Source organism: Calonectris borealis, chromosome 5 (genome assembly GCF_964195595.1).
Source record: "Calonectris borealis chromosome 5, bCalBor7.hap1.2, whole genome shotgun sequence".
In the NCBI taxonomy this organism is placed as follows: domain Eukaryota; kingdom Metazoa; phylum Chordata; class Aves; order Procellariiformes; family Procellariidae; genus Calonectris; species Calonectris borealis.
In genome coordinates, this window is record NC_134316.1 from 45,227,022 (window position 1) to 45,245,461 (window position 18,440).

General features: G+C 45.8%; 1 protein-coding gene across 4 annotated transcripts; it reads left to right on the forward strand.

Annotated features, from left to right (window-relative positions):
• The first annotated feature begins 3,005 nt into the window (after positions 1-3,005).
• DDB2 (damage specific DNA binding protein 2) lies at positions 3,006-18,079 on the forward strand. Of its 4 annotated transcripts, none has more exons than XM_075152242.1 (11): positions 3,006-3,089; positions 4,375-4,558; positions 7,422-7,552; positions 8,641-8,832; positions 9,687-9,832; positions 12,847-12,946; positions 14,352-14,529; positions 15,235-15,380; positions 15,659-15,823; positions 16,141-16,186; positions 16,884-18,079. In XM_075152242.1, exons 2-11 carry the CDS (start codon positions 4,387-4,389, stop codon positions 17,129-17,131), a joined length of 1,524 nt encoding a protein of 507 aa, XP_075008343.1. In that variant the 5' UTR covers positions 3,006-3,089; positions 4,375-4,386; the 3' UTR covers positions 17,132-18,079. The 4 variants fall into 4 exon arrangements, with proteins under 4 accessions (XP_075008343.1, XP_075008344.1, XP_075008342.1 ...); XM_075152243.1 differs by lacking the exon at positions 9,687-9,832 and adding an exon at positions 11,571-11,737 and having other exon boundaries at positions 3,012-3,089; XM_075152241.1 differs by lacking the exon at positions 3,006-3,089 and adding an exon at positions 3,309-3,410.
• Positions 18,080-18,440: the final 361 nt, after the last annotated feature.

Sequence of the window (18,440 nt, forward strand, 5' to 3'; positions counted from 1 at the left end):
TCTGTGCTTCCACTTCTCTGGAGCAGTACTGGGATGTTTTCTCTCTCTTTACAACTGCCCCAGGTTTCATAGGAGCCAGAAAAATAACTGTACTGAGGCCCTTCAGATACGATGAATTGCTGTGTTGGAAAGTGGACATTAGAAACCATTCCACTTAATTTGTTTTGGGGCCAAGCCTCTTCACTTTTACCTGCGTGGAGTAGCTGGAAGGTGGGCACCCATGGCAGGTCACCGAGTGTGGTGTGACCATGAGCATCCTTTCAAAAAGTGATGCAAGATGCTTGTCTTATTCTCAAAGTTAATCATAGTTGAGAGTATAAGCGTCAACTTTGTATTTTACTAAAACAAAACCAAATCCAACTCTTCGGCATAGATTCAATTAAATTCTGAGATTTTAATTCCACTATCTAATTTATGTACATTAATGAAGTACAGAAAAGGCAAACATCTGTCATACATTAATATTCTATATCCAGCATTTGCCCTATGTTACGTTTTCGTGCTGATTTTGATATTGATACCCCACGTGCTGAGCATTTAAGATAGGTGCTTTCCATTTGGGACCTGGCGGCCCCCAACACTGATTGCAAATACTATATAGCATGGCTGCTGCAATTCTGTCCTCCAAGGCTGGAATGGCTTAGGGAAAATGGGGTACTCAGGTAAACGAGGTCATTACAATAATGATATTTTCGTTCATTTTCCTGGTGCAGGGCAGCTTAGTAATGGTCATGGGACCAGAAGGTCAGATAGCATGATACTTTCTCTTTTGTCTCTTTAGGATTATATATTTTTTTCCTACTTTTTAGTGGAATATAGGCTTGTTTTCATATGCACGTCAAACTCTAGTTGTTGTAATGGTACTCTTTACATCAGTAGTCAGACCAAAGTAGCCAAAAATATTCCTGCTTTGGAAAAAGATCCTGGCGACAAGTAGGCGGAATACCTAATGGTATTACAAATACTGTGAAGTTGATGGTCTTAGTCACAATATAGTTTTACCAGACCCGGTGACAAGACAGCTTTATTCTGCGGTAGAGAACCACATCCCATAACTAAGGCAGAGCCTCAACATAATTGTACATCAGACAAAAGACATCATAAAAATAAGCCTAATATCCTGCAAACATAATTACACTTCTCTGACTTTGCTGCATACTGTAGTTCAAAGAATGTGAATCTGTAATTTTTTTTTTCAAATTACTCGTTCTCTGGCTTGCTCAGTGTACCATACAGACACTGAGCTGTGGCACCCCGGGCCAGTGGCATTTCTTCTGTACGTGATTTGTGTACTATCTGCTATTCTTGTCCTTAGTGAATAATAATTACAAAAACATTTGGTGATTCTCTAGAGAGAAAGCAAACTTGGTGTTAGTAATTGATAAAATTACTGTGTTTAGCGCTATATTCGATGCCCCAAGCCTGTCAGTGTTTAAGAGGCATTTGGATAATGCCCATAACACCAAGCTTTAACTTTTGGTCAGCCCTGGAGTGGTCAGGCAGTTGGACTAGATCATCACTGTAGGTCCCTTCCAACTGAAATTCTATTCCATTCTGTTCCATTCCATTCCATTCCATTCCATTCCATTCCATTCCATTCTAAAAAATGCTAACCATTATAGCTCCAAGAGGGAAACGCATAGGTTACTGTGTGTGCTCTGCATGGGGACGCTACTGCTGGGAGACATGGAGCAGGGACAGGCAGTGCACATCTTTGCTGGAGATAACTTGGATAACAGTGTCACAGTTTTCTTTGGGATTAATACATAGGACATTGAAATCAATACAAGTCTTTCAGTCTACTTTAAGAAGGTTGGTATCTGGGCCCCTTTTTTCAGTTACAGATTTTGAAATATACCCCATATATGAAAACCAAAAGATACTAAGATTTATGGAATTTAATTGGTGTTTTGTTGGTGACTCCTGATGAACTCCATAGATTGTCTTCAATGATGATGACTTTTGCAGACCTATGGATGAAACCGTCGATCGCTGTCAAGATAAGAAGGATCTTTTTCTATAGTAGTTTCCCTTCCTGGAAATCAAGCCTTCGAGGCTTTGGAGGAAAGAAGGAAGTGCTACGTTCAATTATTCCTCTTGCTATCTTTTGCTAAGGTGTACAGTTCTAAGAAGAATGTTGTGTATTACAGAAGTGCTTGATAAGACTTTAAGATTTGCTAATCGGGTTGACATCTACGTTCAAAACCAGATTGTGTAGCGTGTCAGTGGTTATGATTTTCTGTGTATGTCATTCTGATACTCAGGATGGCAGCAACTAATACAATGTTGTTACAGTTCAGGAGAAAAGCATAGCATCTGGGTCTTTCTTGTTTTTCTTAGTAGTTTTTCTATGCATTTCCTAATATGTGAGAAAATGCATAGGTAACTATAGTTATAGCGCAAAAAAGAAAAAAAACCCACACCCAAAACCAAACCTTAAAGCCCTGCAATTCAAGGAGTGGTTATATACAGATATTTTAGGACCTGTGTTCATAGCCAGCTGTGTGGATGACTGGACCTTAATTACTCAGCATAGTTACTGGTAGGCCCGAAGCATGAGACCCAGCTCCGGAGATAAGGTTCCCCACGCAACACGGCCGGCAGACAGCAGCCGCCTCCGCAGGTGAAGGGGGACGCGCTGGTACCTCCAGCTGTGCTGGCAGGGCTCTTCCTTCCCCATTCTTGTCTGCTTTGTCATGCAAGATCTGGTAGCTTCTGAGCTGATCTTGCCGTGACTTTTTTATCTGCCTTTTTTCTGTTGAGTTCCAACACCAGGTGCATCTTCTTGTGGAAGTTGTGTTTTGAAAGTGTCTTTTTTTCTGTGGTTGCCGTTTGGTTGATGTATTTTGGGCCCTTACCATGCAGCTTTAATATGCCAATTTGGTGCTCTGGAAACTAACAAAGTATGTAAGATTGTAAGTCCCGTGCCAAAAAGCCAAGACCAGCGAGCTGCCAAAGGACACCTCGGAGACTTTGTGGTCTCAGGCCAGGCCGCGGGCGCAGCGGAGCGTGAGCCTCACCGCCGCCTCCCGCGCCAGCCGAGCCGGGGTGCTGCTCACGCTGATGGCCGCCGGGGAGGCCGGCAGGGGGTAAGGGCGGCGGGGGGAGGCAGCGGCTGGGACAGGCCCCCCCGGCCTCCCCCTGCCGAGGCCGCTGCCTCTCGGTGGCGAAGGGTCGGCGGGGGCCGGGCGCGGCGTGCGGGGCCGCCATGGCCGGCGCCTCCGGCCTGCGCCCGCGGGCTCGGCGCCGCTCCCCAGGGACGGCCGGGCGGGCGGCGAGCCTTCCCGCCGCGCCGCGCCGGGAGCCGCTACCCCCCCCCTCCCGCCCCGGTTATGAAACCGCGGGGGAGGGGCCGGCTGCCGCCCGCCGTCCTCGGCCGCGCCGGGGGAGCGGAGGCCGCCGGAGCGCAGGTGAGAGCGGGGCGGCCCTTCCCGCCTTAGGCCGCGGGGGAGCCGGGCCGGGCCGGGGCCGGGAGTGGGGCCCGGCGGGCCGCGGCGCTGAGGGGCGGCCCCGCGGGGCCGGGTGAGGCCCGGCGGCGAGGGGTGGGCGCTATTTGGGGAAGCTTGCGCGGTGCCTGCCGAGCTATATTTAACGCGGGGCAGATATCCGTGACAGCCATTCCCGAATTATAAATAAGTTTAGCGCTAGCATGGGATCAGCCCGTACGAGGCTCTTCTTGCGGAGGATCTGCTGGGGGGAATCTGCTGCCGCAAACGGCGTGTGACGCATCGCCCGCCAGCTACGAGGAGGGCTGTGGGAGGCCCGCGCCTCTCCTCGGGGGCTGGGTGGCGTTTTGGTCGTCGTAACACGAGACACGAGCCGCTGCGTCCCACCGCTGGTCGGAAGAGCCGTTCAGGTGCGGTTGCCAGCCAGCCTGGGAGCCCCACACAAATATCAGGTGGTGGTTGTGAGGAAAAGTGGCCGTTACATAGGAAGTAGCTTCTGAGCGTCTGTGGTGGAAGACCAGTCGGCCCTGGCCATCGTCATAAAAACTCTGACCTTTTTCCTAGCTGAATGTAAAGAGCTCAGTGTGAGCTACTAGAGAAACAGTTAGGGTATTATGCGGTTTCACAGATGTACTTTATGCAGATCTGTGGGTTTTAAGCTTAAAAGTTCGGTAGAAGCACATCTGTCAAAACATACTCTAATGCTTTAGGATACGTTCATTTTCATACATGAACAAAGAAGAGTTTATTGAACGTATTCGCCTCTCCAGCAGAGCACAACAAAAAGCTAGTGTCATGCTGATGAAAGAGGGTACAGGTATAATCACTGCTTTCAGACCACTGGGATATGTTTCGTTCCAGTTTTCCTCTCTGTCTTCTAGTTAAAAGTGTATGACAGCCTTACCTTCCATGCTTTGTTTGCTTTTAGTGGTCAGACAGAATGGCTCCAGTGAACCAGCCAAAGGACAAGAAGCATGAGAGGGCACATGAGCACTGGCCGGAAGAGGCAAAATCAGCTGGGAAGAGGAAACCGGACTACAAGGAACTAGGGAATGAGCCACAAGCAAAGAGGTTGTTTGTGAGAAAAACGTCCAAACCCCCAGAGAAAATCGGTAACATTTCCTCAGATCCTTTCTGTTTCTCCCAAGCAGATTTATCCTAAATGACAGGCATCGACTAGTTGAAGAGGGAGAGTGCCAAGAAGCGTGTTCAGACATGAGTGTTCAGATGGGGTTATGTATTGAAGTGATACGCAGGCATGTATTGGGGTAGTACATCCTCCAGTTATCTGCCTAGTGAGTGTGTGCGTGCGTGCATGCATGCATGTTTCATTTTTGAGACTCCGTACCTCTTGGTAGAAGCCTGCTCACTGAAGATGCTGTCACAGCTCATTTGAGGGTGGTTAAGTTTTGTAGAATTTCTGAATTGCCAGACGTCTGCTTTATTGTAGGACAGACCAATCTTGGTAATACATTGTTTTTTCTCCCATGCAATTCTTAATGCAGTTTCATAGTTGTAAGGTTGGTATCCTACAGCATGCAGTCTGAACTGGCATTTCCACCCAATTCTTTGCATATTCTAACTTTTGCTACAGTAAGGTAGGAATACTTTCTACCTCTATGTTTAGATTAGACTGGACAAAATTTCCACTAATCACTTCTCCTCATGTGCATTTTTTTCCTTTAGTATGTAACTTAAAAAAAAATCTCTTAAAGATTTTTGATATAACGAGGAGAGGTGATTAAGTTCTAAGATACTGGAAAGGTTAATGCTTTCATTATCAAGAAAGTTGTGTAGGCTTCAGCTACAGTAAGGACTATTTTCATAGAATCGTAGAATCGTTTAGATTGGAAAAGACTCTTAAGATCATCGAGTCCAACCATAAACCTAACATTACCAAGTCCACCACTAAACCATGTCCCTAAGCATCACATCTACACGTCTTTTAAATACCTCCAGGGATGGTGACTCAGCCACTTCCCTGGGCAACCTGTTTCAATGCTTGACAACCCTTTTGGTGAAGAAATTTTTCCTAATGTCCAATCTAAACCTCCCCTGGTGCAACTTGAGGCCATTTCCTCTTGTCCTATCATTTGTTACCTGGGAAAAGAGACCGACACCTACCTTGTTACAACCTCCTTTCAGGTAGCTGTAGAGAGCGATAAGGTCTCCCCTTAGCCTCCTTTTCTCAGATAAAACCTTTAATTCCATTGTTTGTTTAGGAGATCACTAGAGTTACTGCCTTGTGTGGAATTATTACACACTTTCTGTACAATTTTGGCTTTAAGGATCCAAAAATTACTGAAGTGTTTTTCAACAGTCAGAGAATCAGGAATTCTACGATTTTGTACATTTCCATTGTCTGGTGTGTAACTCCAAACTTGGAGCAGCTGGCAGTGTGAACAGTGGATGTGTAGGCAACTCCTTTCTATTTGAAAGGAGTTCTGTGTATAATTGTGGATAGTTAAAGCACCTTCTGCAGTTAATTTAGCTACATGATTTTCATGGTAGCTTCATGGCCTGATTTTCAGATTTGGTGAGCATCTGCGGTTCCTGTGAGATTCAGAGAGAATTGGATGTAGCTAGTACTTTGGAAAAATGAAACCAGTCATATTTTTCCCTTAACCCTTTTTAAGAAGATGAAGACCTTTGTATTTGAGCTTTTCCATTCTGTGTTCCAGATTTGATTTTTATATGTTTTAGAAAGAAATAATTTTTTCTCCTGAGCCATATAGGACAGGTTCAGTTTCTTGCAATTGAAACACCTTATTAAAAGGTTTCTTCCAGCAGATTCTAAAAAGGCCTGAAGTTTGTTTCTTAATAAATTAGCCTTCATAATAAAACAGATTTTGGAAAAAATAGCTCCATTTCTCTGACCTGTGAAGAAGGAACTGTGAATGCTAATGTAAAAAAAGGAATTACAATATAAATACTTTTTTACCTATTTTAACAAGTGTGACAAGTGTTGGTGCGATGTTGGCGTGTGAACAAATAAGTTTAGTTTCACACCCGTGCATTTCTAGGCTCCAGTATTGCATTAAGAAAGATTTTGTTTAGGTTCTAATCATATAGAATGACCCCTATGTTTTTGGTCTTCTGGTTTTTTTATAATTATCCTTAAACGAAAATAACATTTTTGTTTCTTAAGAAATGCTTCTTTCCCATTTGAAAATGGGAAGGATCTAGATTCCTTGGAGTGTTACAGACCATTGCTGTGGGGATGATTAAGTCACAGATACGGGACTGAACAGATCTGGTTTTTATGTAAAGGTCCCTGAAGATAAAAACTTGGAACATGAACAAAATGTAGAAGCGTGCTGTACTTTCAGCAAAAATCACTCTGAACAGAAAGGTTTTCAGGCGATGAGGCGTCAGCAAGTCTATTATGAAAAACAAAACTCGCAGTGCTGTAGGCAGACTGTACGCGCTACAGCACAAGCAGATCGAAAATTCTGATTCACAGGCAGGCATTTCAGGAACTGTGTGGGAGCTCATGTTGCTATGCTTGGGGAATTTTCAGGTGTTAACATTTCTGCTGGTCACACGTCTGACTTTCCCTTTGCTGTACCCAGGGGCTTACCGCCTCCCATGGCGTGTTTCCAAGTTGTTGAGGCTTTGGATAGCTTCCTTGTATTTTGGGTATGAACCATTCAAGTTGTATACTATCCAAGAGGTGCACCACCTGTGGCTTTGCTTTAGTCCTCTCCTGTTGTGTTTTTGATAAATCTTTGGCAAGGAGAAGGAAGGTTTAAGGAAACATACACAAAGCTCTGGCAGGCTGTGGGAAGTACTGGACTCCATAATTGCAGAGGTTGCTGCACCTTGGAGATGTAAGAATCATTTAGAGACTTTTCTCTTGTGGCTGAAGCTTTTCATGGATTTAGCAGCAAATGCAGGCATCTTCCCGTGTTTTTTATTGAATGAGCATGACAGGTGTTGGCTCTCTGTAAGTTTTACTCTTTTCCTCTCTGGCAGGTTGGAGTGGAAGTGGGTCCGTGGTGAGAAACAACAGAGTCCTTTTCCATCAGCTGGAGCGGCAGCGCAGCATTGTTCATTATGTCTACCAGAACATGCTGGGAGGCTCCATTCGGGCACAGCTCAGGCAGGTGAGGAGTTTCTCCTTCATAGACGTCTCCGCTCCCTACATAAAAACATCTTGAACGCACGCAGGGAAACTTCAAAGGAGCTTGAAGTTCCTCACATACACAGTTTGTGGCTCCAAGTCTGGCACACCCTTATGTTTCTTAATCCTGTAAAATGCAAGAGCTGAGATGGCTTTCCCTTTTGGTTGACCTGGCCCTGTCACTCTACATTTTATCCCTCTGTTAATTCTGTGCTTCCTTGAATCATATTTAAACTTACCCACTCTACCATTTGACTTACTGCACAGTGCTACTTTTGCACACTAATCTGACTGTTTTGTTGTACTATTTTTGTATCCACTCTACTTTGCTAATCATGTCAGGTTTACTGTTGATTTTTCCTTTTCACAGACATATTCCATCAAGTCCATAATGTTTTACTGTTTTCAGAGCCATACTCCTTCTTTCATTTGAAAATTAACTTTTTCTGTAACACCCATAGATGGGAAGCACCTGGGCTAGCTTTATCTACCATATGATTTACCTATTTTAAGTATCCAAATGATAAAGAAATCGCCAAGCTCATCCAAGCAGTACCTATTCCCCAGCTGAATAACAACACAATCATGTCATGGTTTCTCATTCGCTGCTTCGAGTGTTCTGTTCACTCTTACGCTGTATAGTTGAGCTGCAGGCAATTTGGATGGAGGACCATAATATTGTATCTCTGGATGATGTGTAACATTTTGGGATGCTTAGTAAAGACATAGTCAAAAGTGCCTTTTACTGGTGTGGAGGCATGTTCTCCTTCCTTGTTCATGTTAATTAACCTGGTTTTTTAGCTCAGCCCACGAGGCTTAACTCCCTGTACATCATTTTAAGTATGATATCTCTCAGTTCTCTGTTGCTTTCTGAGTGCTTGGCTGATGTGGATTTGTGTGCTCACAGGCTGTTTCCCTTGGGGACAGCGTGTTCTCTTCATTCTACAGAGAGGCTTAGAATTTTGTGTGAATGTACTACCACTGATGGCAATTAGAAATTGTTAGCCCTCCTCATTCAGAGAATCTCGTGGATCCCTGCGAAAGTCATAATTCTCTTTATCTTTTTAACAGTGTCTGCAGCTGCCCTTCCTGCGTTCTCTCGCCTCATACCGCCTCTTTCGAACGGCCAGTCCCTTTGACAGGAGAGTGACATGCCTGGAATGGCATCCAACACACCCCAGTACTGTGGCTGTTGGTTCCAAAGGTGGAGACATCATCCTTTGGGACTATGAAGTACTTACTAAAACCTGCTTCATAAAAGGGGTAAGCCTCTGGGTGTGTGGAATGGGTGGGAGGGAAAATTGGAGTACCACCAAATACTGCAGATCAAAACAGGTCTGTTGTGAGAAGAACATAAGGGTCTCGGGTTGCAGAGTAGCCAGCTATGGGGCAGGACTGAGATGCAGCAGCGTATCTATTCCTAAGTCCCAGACTGTTCTAGCGCTGGGGAGAACTGAGGCGTGTTGATTAAGTTCTCATAATGAAGCAGTACTTGGTGTGTGCTCAGTGGAAAAATAATTCAGCAACTGGCAAAACAGTTATCTTAAAGGGATGCCAGAAACAAGTAGGCAGAGAGGGTTTGTCTGTTTTAGGTCTTGACCTTTCTCTGCTCACCTTTTATTCTGTGTCAGATGAGGAAACATCTTTGAGTGGGGAGAAGCAAAGTCCTTTTATCTAAAGTGAGAAACTAAGGTAGAATGAATGGTTTATATAGCTGGCATGCCCCCTCGTTGCTGTATTCAGCCATTCCCATTCCGACAGGGGCTCAAAGACTCTGTAACTTTTGTCCCCTTTCTAAATTAACGTAGGTATACAGTGGGAGGAGGTCTATCCTCCAGAAATTCCGGGGTCATCTTTATCTTTTTGTAAGTAGCGTGGTGCCAGCCAGCCAGGGAATACATTGCCTGGGGACTGAAGGAGTTGCGGTTTTGTCCTCCAGGAGGGCAGCTGTCTAGACAGCCGTGGGAAGACATGGTTGTCTTTGCCTCCTTGAAGGGCTGTGGTGTGTTTCACTGTTGCTGTTAAGGACATAGCAGTGAATGCAGACTTACAGAACACACTTCTCTCCTTCCCCGTCACTCAGTGGATTTTTCTTTTGTTCATCCCCTTCCTTGTAGATGGGAGCTGGAGGGGCCATCACAGGAATGAAGTTTAACCCTTTTAACCCTAGTCAGCTGTACACTTCGTCAGTTGCCGGCACTACCACCCTGCAGGATTTTAATGGCAATACTGTCCGGGTCTTCACCAGCACCGAGGACTGGGAGTAAGAAATACAGCAATGCTTTGGGCCTCTGTGTCCTGCTGGCAGGAGCGCTACAGAGAGAGAGAGAGATATGTTTGTCTCTAATGTGTGGGAGCTGGGCTTCCTCTTCTCCGCATACATGTCCTTTATCCTCTAAATGTCAGGGATCCCCTCTCTTGCAGGGAGGGCTCCTCCCTTTTTATTTTTCCCTGAAACGGGGTGGTGGGTAGGAGAGAACTTTTCTTCATGAAGGGGAGGGACTCTCCGATGCTGCTTACTTCCTGTTGTACATGGGAGAGCGTGGGGGTGCCAGTGCATTTCCTCAGCTGTCTGTTCTTAAACCTCCCATAACTCTGTGCCCTGGGGACCTTCTAACCTCTTCACCTGTTAGCAGTGCTGCTCCTTGTCAGATGGTTTTTACAGGACAATTTATAGTCCCCTCAGTGCTTCTCCGCAAACGCCACTGACTTCAAGTGGTGTGTGTCATAAGGATCACCCCAACTCATCCCACCTAACTTTTGGTGCTTATCTAAAGTACCAGAATTAAGAGTCAGGGCTCCTTTAATAATGAGTGGAAAGAGGACATGAATTGCTAGAGGCTACTCTGTCTGCCTGTGCTTAGAATCACCCTCTCAGACTGTTGTTTTTTCTGTGGACTCATGAGGAAGCCTGAGCTCTTCAATTAGTTACTTCAGTTCAGTGCTTAAAGGTAAGTGAGGGAATTTGGGTTAGCCTCCTCTTTACTTTTCCCCACCTGATTCTTTCCGGGTGGCAGCTTTCATGATTGGTTTCCAAATTGGCTGTTCCAGCTGCAGCCTTGTAATAGGGCAGAAGGTGAACCCAAGTAGTAGTGGGAGGACTGGCCAGGTGAGCAAGGAAGGATAGACTGGGTCCTGGGACATGAGGATCTCTATCCCAGTGGGATGCCTGTCACAGCAATGATGCCTGGATTTGAAAGGGCATGCCGCCCTCCTACTGCTGAGAGGAGAGGCAAGCTCTATGGGCAGGCCTTTTTTAATTTTCATTGGCTTCTTGAAATCTAGTATTTACAGTGAGACTTCATTAAGTAGTTGCTCTGTGAGCAGCAGATGGAGTGCACTTGAGTATTGAAGAGTTTGGGGACTCCCAGCTAGCATCCTTCTTTTCTGTCTTTGTTCAGGGTTTCCATACTTCCTCAGTAGACAGATTGGGAGAAGACAACATAACAAAACAACATAACATAAAAATGATAAAACATAACACAGAACCTAAGATTCCTGTGCCATGGGGTTAGCAGTAGGATTTCTCCTTGCACTGCTCTCATCCTGCCTGCTGGTACCTTGAGAAAGACCAGATACAGCACTGGAAGCAGCCTGTAGGGAACTGGTGAATGAAGTCTCTGTAAGAAAAGCTTTGTGCAGGGCTGTCACGAGATTTTATGTGGTTTCTGCATGGAATGGTGCTGGGTTTGCTTGTGATCTCCTAAGCCTGGGCTGAGCCAGATGGTTCACTGCAATTAGTCCTACCCCCATAGCAGAAGCAGCAATGCTGCTAATGGGGTTTGCAGCCCAAAGTGGTGGGGTTGAACTTATAGGCTCAGAATGTATGTGCTCAGCTTGGAAACAGATTGGGAAAAAAGAATTCTTATGTACGTGCCCTGTCAGAAAGCAGTGCATTGTACCTAGGGAGATGGGCAGTGTGTTCCAGGAGATGAGCGTTGTGTTAAGATTTTTGTCTTTCACTCTAACCTTGATGCCCCTTGGCTTTGTGTGTATTCCAGAAAGGGCCAGGAGATTCTCTCGGAGACATCAAGTTCAGTCCTTATGAGGCAGTGAAGCTTTATGTGGCATCAGGGGATGGCACCCTAAGTCTGCAGGACCTTGAGGGCAGAGCGGTGCAGGTGATTTCCCGTGCTCCGGACTGTGGCCATGAGCACCATAACGTTTGGTGAGAAGGGAGCAGCGCAAGGTTGATTCTCTGTTCCTTGGGGTTAATGCTGTGCTGCTTCTTGTGCTCTCTAACATCTTAATCTTTGCCAGTGTTAGGAGACTCTTGGTATGAATTGGTCCTGTGAGGGAGCTTGGAGACAGGCTCCTGCTCGCGACTGTAGCACTGCAGGGTGGGTGACAAGCTAGGCAGCCACAGGGCACTTACGCTTTTACAGTAGCCGAGCGTGCTGCCTGCATCTTCTGGTGCTGCTTTCTGGTGGCGCCATCTCCTGTCTTGCAGATACTGACAGCTTTTCTCTTCATAAAGTGGGAGGTGAGAAGAGCAGGATAACTTCCTCCTCTTCATTGTCATCAGTGTTCTGTGTGTTTTGTCTGTAGCAGCTCAGGTAGCATAGGAAAGCCCCAAAACATTCCTGCACAATCTGAGTTTCAGGTTATTGAGTTTACCCTGCTGCCCTTCTGGAGGCTTCAGGCTCGCTATGCTAATTTCCATGGCCTTGAATTCTAGAATAATTTATCTTTGCAAGTGAAGCTTTCCCAACAAGTTCCCAAAGGACCCCGGTTTTGTTCTCGCTGCAGTTCCCCTCCCAGCAGAGCTGGGGTTAAGACATATGTCTTTATTAGATAAATGTCTGTTCAGTTTTGTTTCCTGGGGCATGAAGTTGAAACAGTTTGATGTGCAACTTTCCAGTCCAAAGCTTTTGTCTTTTCTTTACTGCTGCTTCAGTGTTTTGTGGAAAACGTCATTTTAAAGCTCTTTCTGTACATTTGTCAATGTCACAAGGTGTTCTGATCTTTCCCAAGGTGTGTCCATGTGCAGGCACCAAGTGGCTTTTCAGCCTCTAATGTTCCACTGTCCCAATGTGTCACACTCCATCTAATGAGCGCTTCACAAATGATTAGGAAGTTACTTCATATTCAGTCACCGACAGGAAGCATTGCTGATAAGCCGCCCCCCTTCCTGAGACTCAGACCCACACCATCAGGCAGGAGATTGCAGTTACAATCTGTTGCAGTCTCCCTTGTCAGGGACGAGATGTGAACCAGAGCTCCGCTGCCTTCACTTGCCCGTGGGAGGCAGCACTGATCTTGTGTCTTTCCCTCTAGTTGCTGGTACTGCAGTGTTGATGTTTCTGCGAGCTGCCGTGCAGTGGTGACAGGTGATAACGTGGGCAACGTGGTCCTGCTCAGCACTTCTGGTGAAGAGGTTTGTATGGCTCCATGCAGTGTCCTCTCTTCGGGAATCTTCATGGCTCGTGCTTCCCTACACTACAGGGACCCTGAAAAGAGGAGCAAGTACCTTGCAGCTTGGGAGATGAGTCCACCCATTGTCTAGGTGGTGAGAAGTCCTCCACTTCTGCCATTCATTAGACATTTTCACATTGTTGAGCATAACGGTAACAATTCCCAAACGGACTGTGTCATGTGCTACCCCTTCCTTAAGAGTATTTGCTACTGGCCAGAGTAATTATAGGGTAACCTGAAGATGTGAGCACCCTCTGCCAACGACCTTCACAGTTCCAGAAACTTGGTGCACTGATGGGAGTCATTTAGGAGATACTGCTTTGATGTATACCCTTCCATGACCTTGGAGTAGGTACACACCAGTAATTCAGCGAATGTTGGGATAGGAATGGCACTACTGCCATTAGACACGAGAGGGCAGGCAGAGGCAGACTGCGCCTTCGAGTCTGAAGTCGTACTGAAACATCTTAGAGAATAGTTGGAGTGGGGCCCTGCTTTCAAGAGCCTGCCGTACCCTCGCACTGGAATTACCGTTTCTCCTGCCTGTAAGGGTAACATCTGTAAGCGTTTGCCACCCAATGAGCTGTGGCCAGAGGCAGTTGTGTAAATTAGTGGGCAGAATCAGGAGTGCTCCAAATGATTTGTGCTTATTCAAGATTAGTTGCTTTCTTTCCTTTTTTTCTCCTGAAAGAACGTGACAGTCTTTTATGCACTTGGGAGATACCCATTATTGTAGGGAGGATGGGCCATCTTTACCCTTTTGATTAGAAATAACCTTCTGGCTTCGGATATAAATTTATTCATGGCCAGTTTATATCCATTTATTCTTGTTAATTGAAATATTTCTCCTACCCTTATGTTTCTTTGCTGATGTATTTCTAGAAACCAATTATATCTCCTCTCACCTATTTTACTGAGATAAACAAAGCAAGCTCTTTTGGTGTTCTCCCACAAAACAGGCCCTTCCTTCTTATTATTATCTCGGCAGCACATTTTCTGAACCTGTTCCAGTTTGTTTTAATCTTTCTGCAGGTGGAAAAGTGGCACTGCACAAAGTATTCCAGATGTGATCTTGCTTTGTACAGTGGCACTAATACTTCCCTCCATGAACCAGGGATTGCATTTTCCTTTCTCACAGCTGTAATAAATTGGTGGATCAGAGTTCTCTTAGAATTAAATAGTTAGTTCCCAAGGTCATTCTTCTCCTTCCTTGTTTCCAGTGGATGCACTTTTGGTGTATTTTAGAAGTTTTGTTACTGTGTAAGTGTGTGACCTCTTTACTCTGCACTAGTAGATGATTATTCCATTTCTTTACTCCAGATCTCGATTATTTTTTTCTGTGTGATCTTCTGTTTCCTCTGATGCAGATTTGGAAGCTGAAATTGCACAGGAAGAAAGTGACTCATGTGGAGTTTAACTCCCGATGCGAGTGGTTGTTGGCCACAGCGTCTGTGGATCAGACAGTCAAAATCTGGGACCTCAGAAACATCAAAAACAAAATGAATTTTCTTCATCTGCTTCCTCATGACAAACCTGTCAATGCGGGTGAGTTGAGATAAGGATTTCATTGCATGGGCGTCTGCAGAGAGTCCACTCAGCTCAGCTTTTATTGTCGTGGCAATGTTAGCTTTTGCTCAGATTCGAGGTTGCACAGTAGCTAGTGTTACAGCAAGGAAGGCATTGGGAACGTGTGGCCAGAGGCAGGGAGGTGGATAGGGCAGCTGCAGCTTGCTTAGACTTTGTATGGCAGTCTTAGACTTGCCATACGAACTGTGGCACTGTGCCTTGAGAGGTGAGTGTGGAAGCATCAGCAGTGGCTGAGATTAGAAAACTGGATTTATTGGGGCAGTTCCTTTGACAAAAGCAGAGCATGGGACTCAAAACCTCTGTTTCTTGGGTGCAGTTTTACCAGTTCATGGAAGTCCAAATTGCAGGTGTCTGTCTCCAGCTTTTCCGCTTTCCACTTGAATGAGCAAGTTCCTTTCTTTGCAATGTCTCTTTCTGTGATTCTAAAATGGGAACAATGATTCTTCCTATGTAACCCAGCGCTGTAGGTTTCAGCTTACTGGTTGTAAGAGCTTTGAGTTTGTTTGAGACAGGTAAAGCCTCATCTGTTGGGACACACGGCCATATTCATATCCCTATTAAAGAAATAGCAATGGGTTTCCAATGAGAGAAATGAGACTTTCATGTTTCTTGTCAGTCACAGCATTGTGATCTTTTGTTTGCCTTACTGTCCCCCTCTCCTAGCTTACTTCAGCCCAACAGATGGTGCCAAGCTCCTGAGCACGGACCAGCGCAGTGAAATCAGGGTTTACTCATCTTCAGACTGGACCAAGCCACAGCATCTGATCCCACATCCACATCGGCAGTTTCAGCACCTCACACCCATTAAGGTAAGTTAAGCCAGTGCGGCCTGAGAGGAGTACCACGCTTGATGCTAGCAGCCGGCTGTACATCAGAAATGGCCTGATTTCTGGTCAGGATACTACATCGGTGGGTGGATGTTCACACTTCTGCAACTCCCAGCAGAGCGCTGTTCTGAGGACACCCATGTTCCTCAGGCTGCGGGTGGGATGTACAAACCGTTGCACCCACTGCCGGTTGTCTGGTGTGTGTCAGTATGAGCTCTGTCCCTTTCTCTTAACTCCCCATCACTCTGCTCTATGACTAGGCAACATGGCATCCTCGCTACGACCTCATTGTAGCAGGTCGCTACCCAGACCCTAAGTTCCCAGGGTACACGGTGAACGAGCTACGAACTGTTGACGTATTCGATGGAAATACCGGGGAGATGGTTTGTCAGCTCCATGATCCAAATGCTTCTGGTATCATCTCGGTGAGTTGAGCACTGCAGCTAAAAGGACCGCTGCGTATTGAACCGCAGCCAAGAGATGTGGGTTAGGGACTAGAACAATAGGAGTATCCTCTTCACTTGTGACAGACTCACGCTCTCGTGGGGCTATGGCTGCCAGCTAAAGCTGCTGACTCGAGCAGGGCTGATCCATGGTCATCTGTGGGTTTTCTGTGATGCTCTTTAGGGAACGTTGGGTTTTCCAGATGGTTTGTTGCTGTTATATAAGCTGTGGTGCTCTTATGACTCTGTTATATAAGCAATGATGCTCTTATAGACTCTGACTGCGTTTCCATTTTCAGCTCAATAAATTTAACCCTATGGGAGACACGCTGGCTTCTGGCATGGGTAAGTAAAGAGAACCCGGGGCACGAAGCACGGGTGGGTTCCAATCCCAGAAAAGGGCAGGCTTGTTGCTCCAGACTAAAGCAAGTTGTGAGTGAGGGTTTCCCAAATCCCACTTGCTAGTAGTCCTCTCTAATTTCCTACATCTGTAAGAGAAATCAAGACTTTCTTTTCAGTCTTCCACCTTTGCGGTTAGAAAACAGGTTGCTAGTCATCTCCTGTGCAACATTCCCGGGAGGACGAAGTCCGGAGGGCAGAGAAGCCTCCCGGCAGCAGGGAGCTGCTGCCATCTGCCAGCCTTGTAACAGCAGCAGAAAACGATGGGGTGGGGGGAAGCCTTTTCCTACTAGGCTGTACCCTCTCCCTTCGTTTAGTTTATCTCATTTCCAAGGCTACAGAGCCAAGATTACTCAGTTTTTCGCAGGCTGTACAGGATTAAGGGAGCTGGCTATAGATTTAGGTTTTAGACCTGTGAGATTAGGCAAGATTAGGAATTACTTGATTATGTTTCTTAATTAGATCAAATTTCCAGGGCTGTGTGGAGATAGCGTCTGCAATAAATATTTTTGCATCCTCTGTACCTTGGAAATATCTTAGAACAGACAAAGCATTTTGAATTTCTGGCATTTAAGTTACGTAGCCTAAGGTATTATATTTGACGTAGAGTTTCTGATGCAGTGTGTTCAATTTTTCCTCTCAGGCTTTAATATTCTGATCTGGAGCCGGGAGGAGATGGTGGCCAAGAAGCAAGAACATCTTTTGAAAGCCATGACAGAACAGGGGATTGGAAGCTGGAGTTTGTCCAGACGTGGAGGGCAGAGGCAGGCAAACCCTGGGACAAGCAAGCTCAAAGCTAACTTACTGTCTTGGGAACTGGAAGAGATGAGAACAAAAAACGATTCTAAATCACAGGGAAAGAAGCGAAAAGGGAAGGATCTAGATAACTGATTTAGTATTTTGATCCTTTCTGGATCACAGGGTACAAATTCAGTGTTGGCAATGGGCAGTATAAGCCATGCAGGGCATTAGACTCCTACTTTGTCCTTCCTCCCTGGATCTGATCTTGCTTCCCCGATTGCCTTTGCTTCCCCTTCTAGAAAGTTGTGTCCGTACTCAGTTCCTCCCCCAAGTGGAGTTACCACCCATTTTCCAAGGCACTAGGAAAACTTCACAGATGTTCTCAGAGCCTGCTGAAGTTACTGCTTCCAGCCTGTCACATCTGTTTGACAGAGGTTACCATCTCCTGTAGTCTGCTGTGGAGCAGCTCATGACAGGGTCTTCAGCCCTTTCTAGTCAAACTGAGCTGAGAAACCCTTTGCTAACAAGGTTAACGTCCTGAAAAGGTAGAATGTTCACAGGGGCGAGGCGATGGGTAGCTTGGGTAGCCTAGGGAACACCGATCCCTCCCACGTGCAAGCTTCTTGGAAACTCTGCGTCTGTCAAGACCTCAGGCTTAGCCTATTCTGTGCTTGCAGCTATTCAACTAGACCACGAAGAACATGATGATGCCAGAGCTCTTTACTGGCCTCATGGGATGCAAGGGCAGTGTGGAGCTGGGATTCTGTAGTTTCTATTTTCGGAGCTCTAGGCTTTTTCTTGCCACTGATTAGGTAATTTTTTTCACCCATGCCAATGTGCTTCAGAGTGTTGGATGAAAGTGTTGTAAAGCAGAAACGGGGAATTTCTTCCAAACACCCCTGCTCAGAGCCAAATCTCAAGACTGCTGTTAAACTGAAAAGTTTTGCTTTTTCTAGTTTGTTTACAAGGCTGCCTGGGGCCTTGCTGCTGTCCCAGAGGTTGATGGATGGGACGGGCTCCAGGCCTGCTCAGATTCTCTATGTTCACTTTTATAGTTTCGCAGTATTGATATTAATAAAGTTTTGTACTAAACTGAAATTCTTCTTTGATAGAGAGTGGCTGCTTTGAGCATTCTGCTGAACTGCTTTTGTGCGGGGGAAAAAGTTATTGACCTTTCTGCAGGAGGGCTAAGAGACCTGGAACAGTGGTGGAAATACCAGTCATAGTTCTGTGTCTACAATGGACCCTTCCAAATTGGACAGGTTGCATTATAAGCTGTATCTACACATGGTTGCTGCAGTCAAAAATAGTTTATCTCAGTTCTCACTCTGCTGTAAGTGGGATTGTAAATCAGGGATTTACTTCGGAGGGGGTATACTGCAGTAAGTTCTGTCTGTTCTCCAACACTGAGCACAGTGGTGCTAGCCCTGCGAACTCTTAGAGAAGAAGAGGAGTAGAG

What these genes read in the sequence shown, in the direction of transcription:
- DDB2 (XM_075152239.1), top strand. Translation starts at nt 3,333, where the DNA reads ATGAAACCGCGGGGGAGGGGCCGGCTGCCGCCCGCCGTCCTCGGCCGC. An exon ending in AAACCTGCTTCATAAAAGGG is followed by an intron (nt 8,833 to 11,570) that starts GTAAGCCTCTGG and finishes TGTGTATTCCAG; the next exon opens with AAAGGGCCAGGAGATTCTCT. An exon ending in ATGCTTCTGGTATCATCTCG is followed by an intron (nt 15,824 to 16,140) that starts GTGAGTTGAGCA and finishes TTCCATTTTCAG; the next exon opens with CTCAATAAATTTAACCCTAT.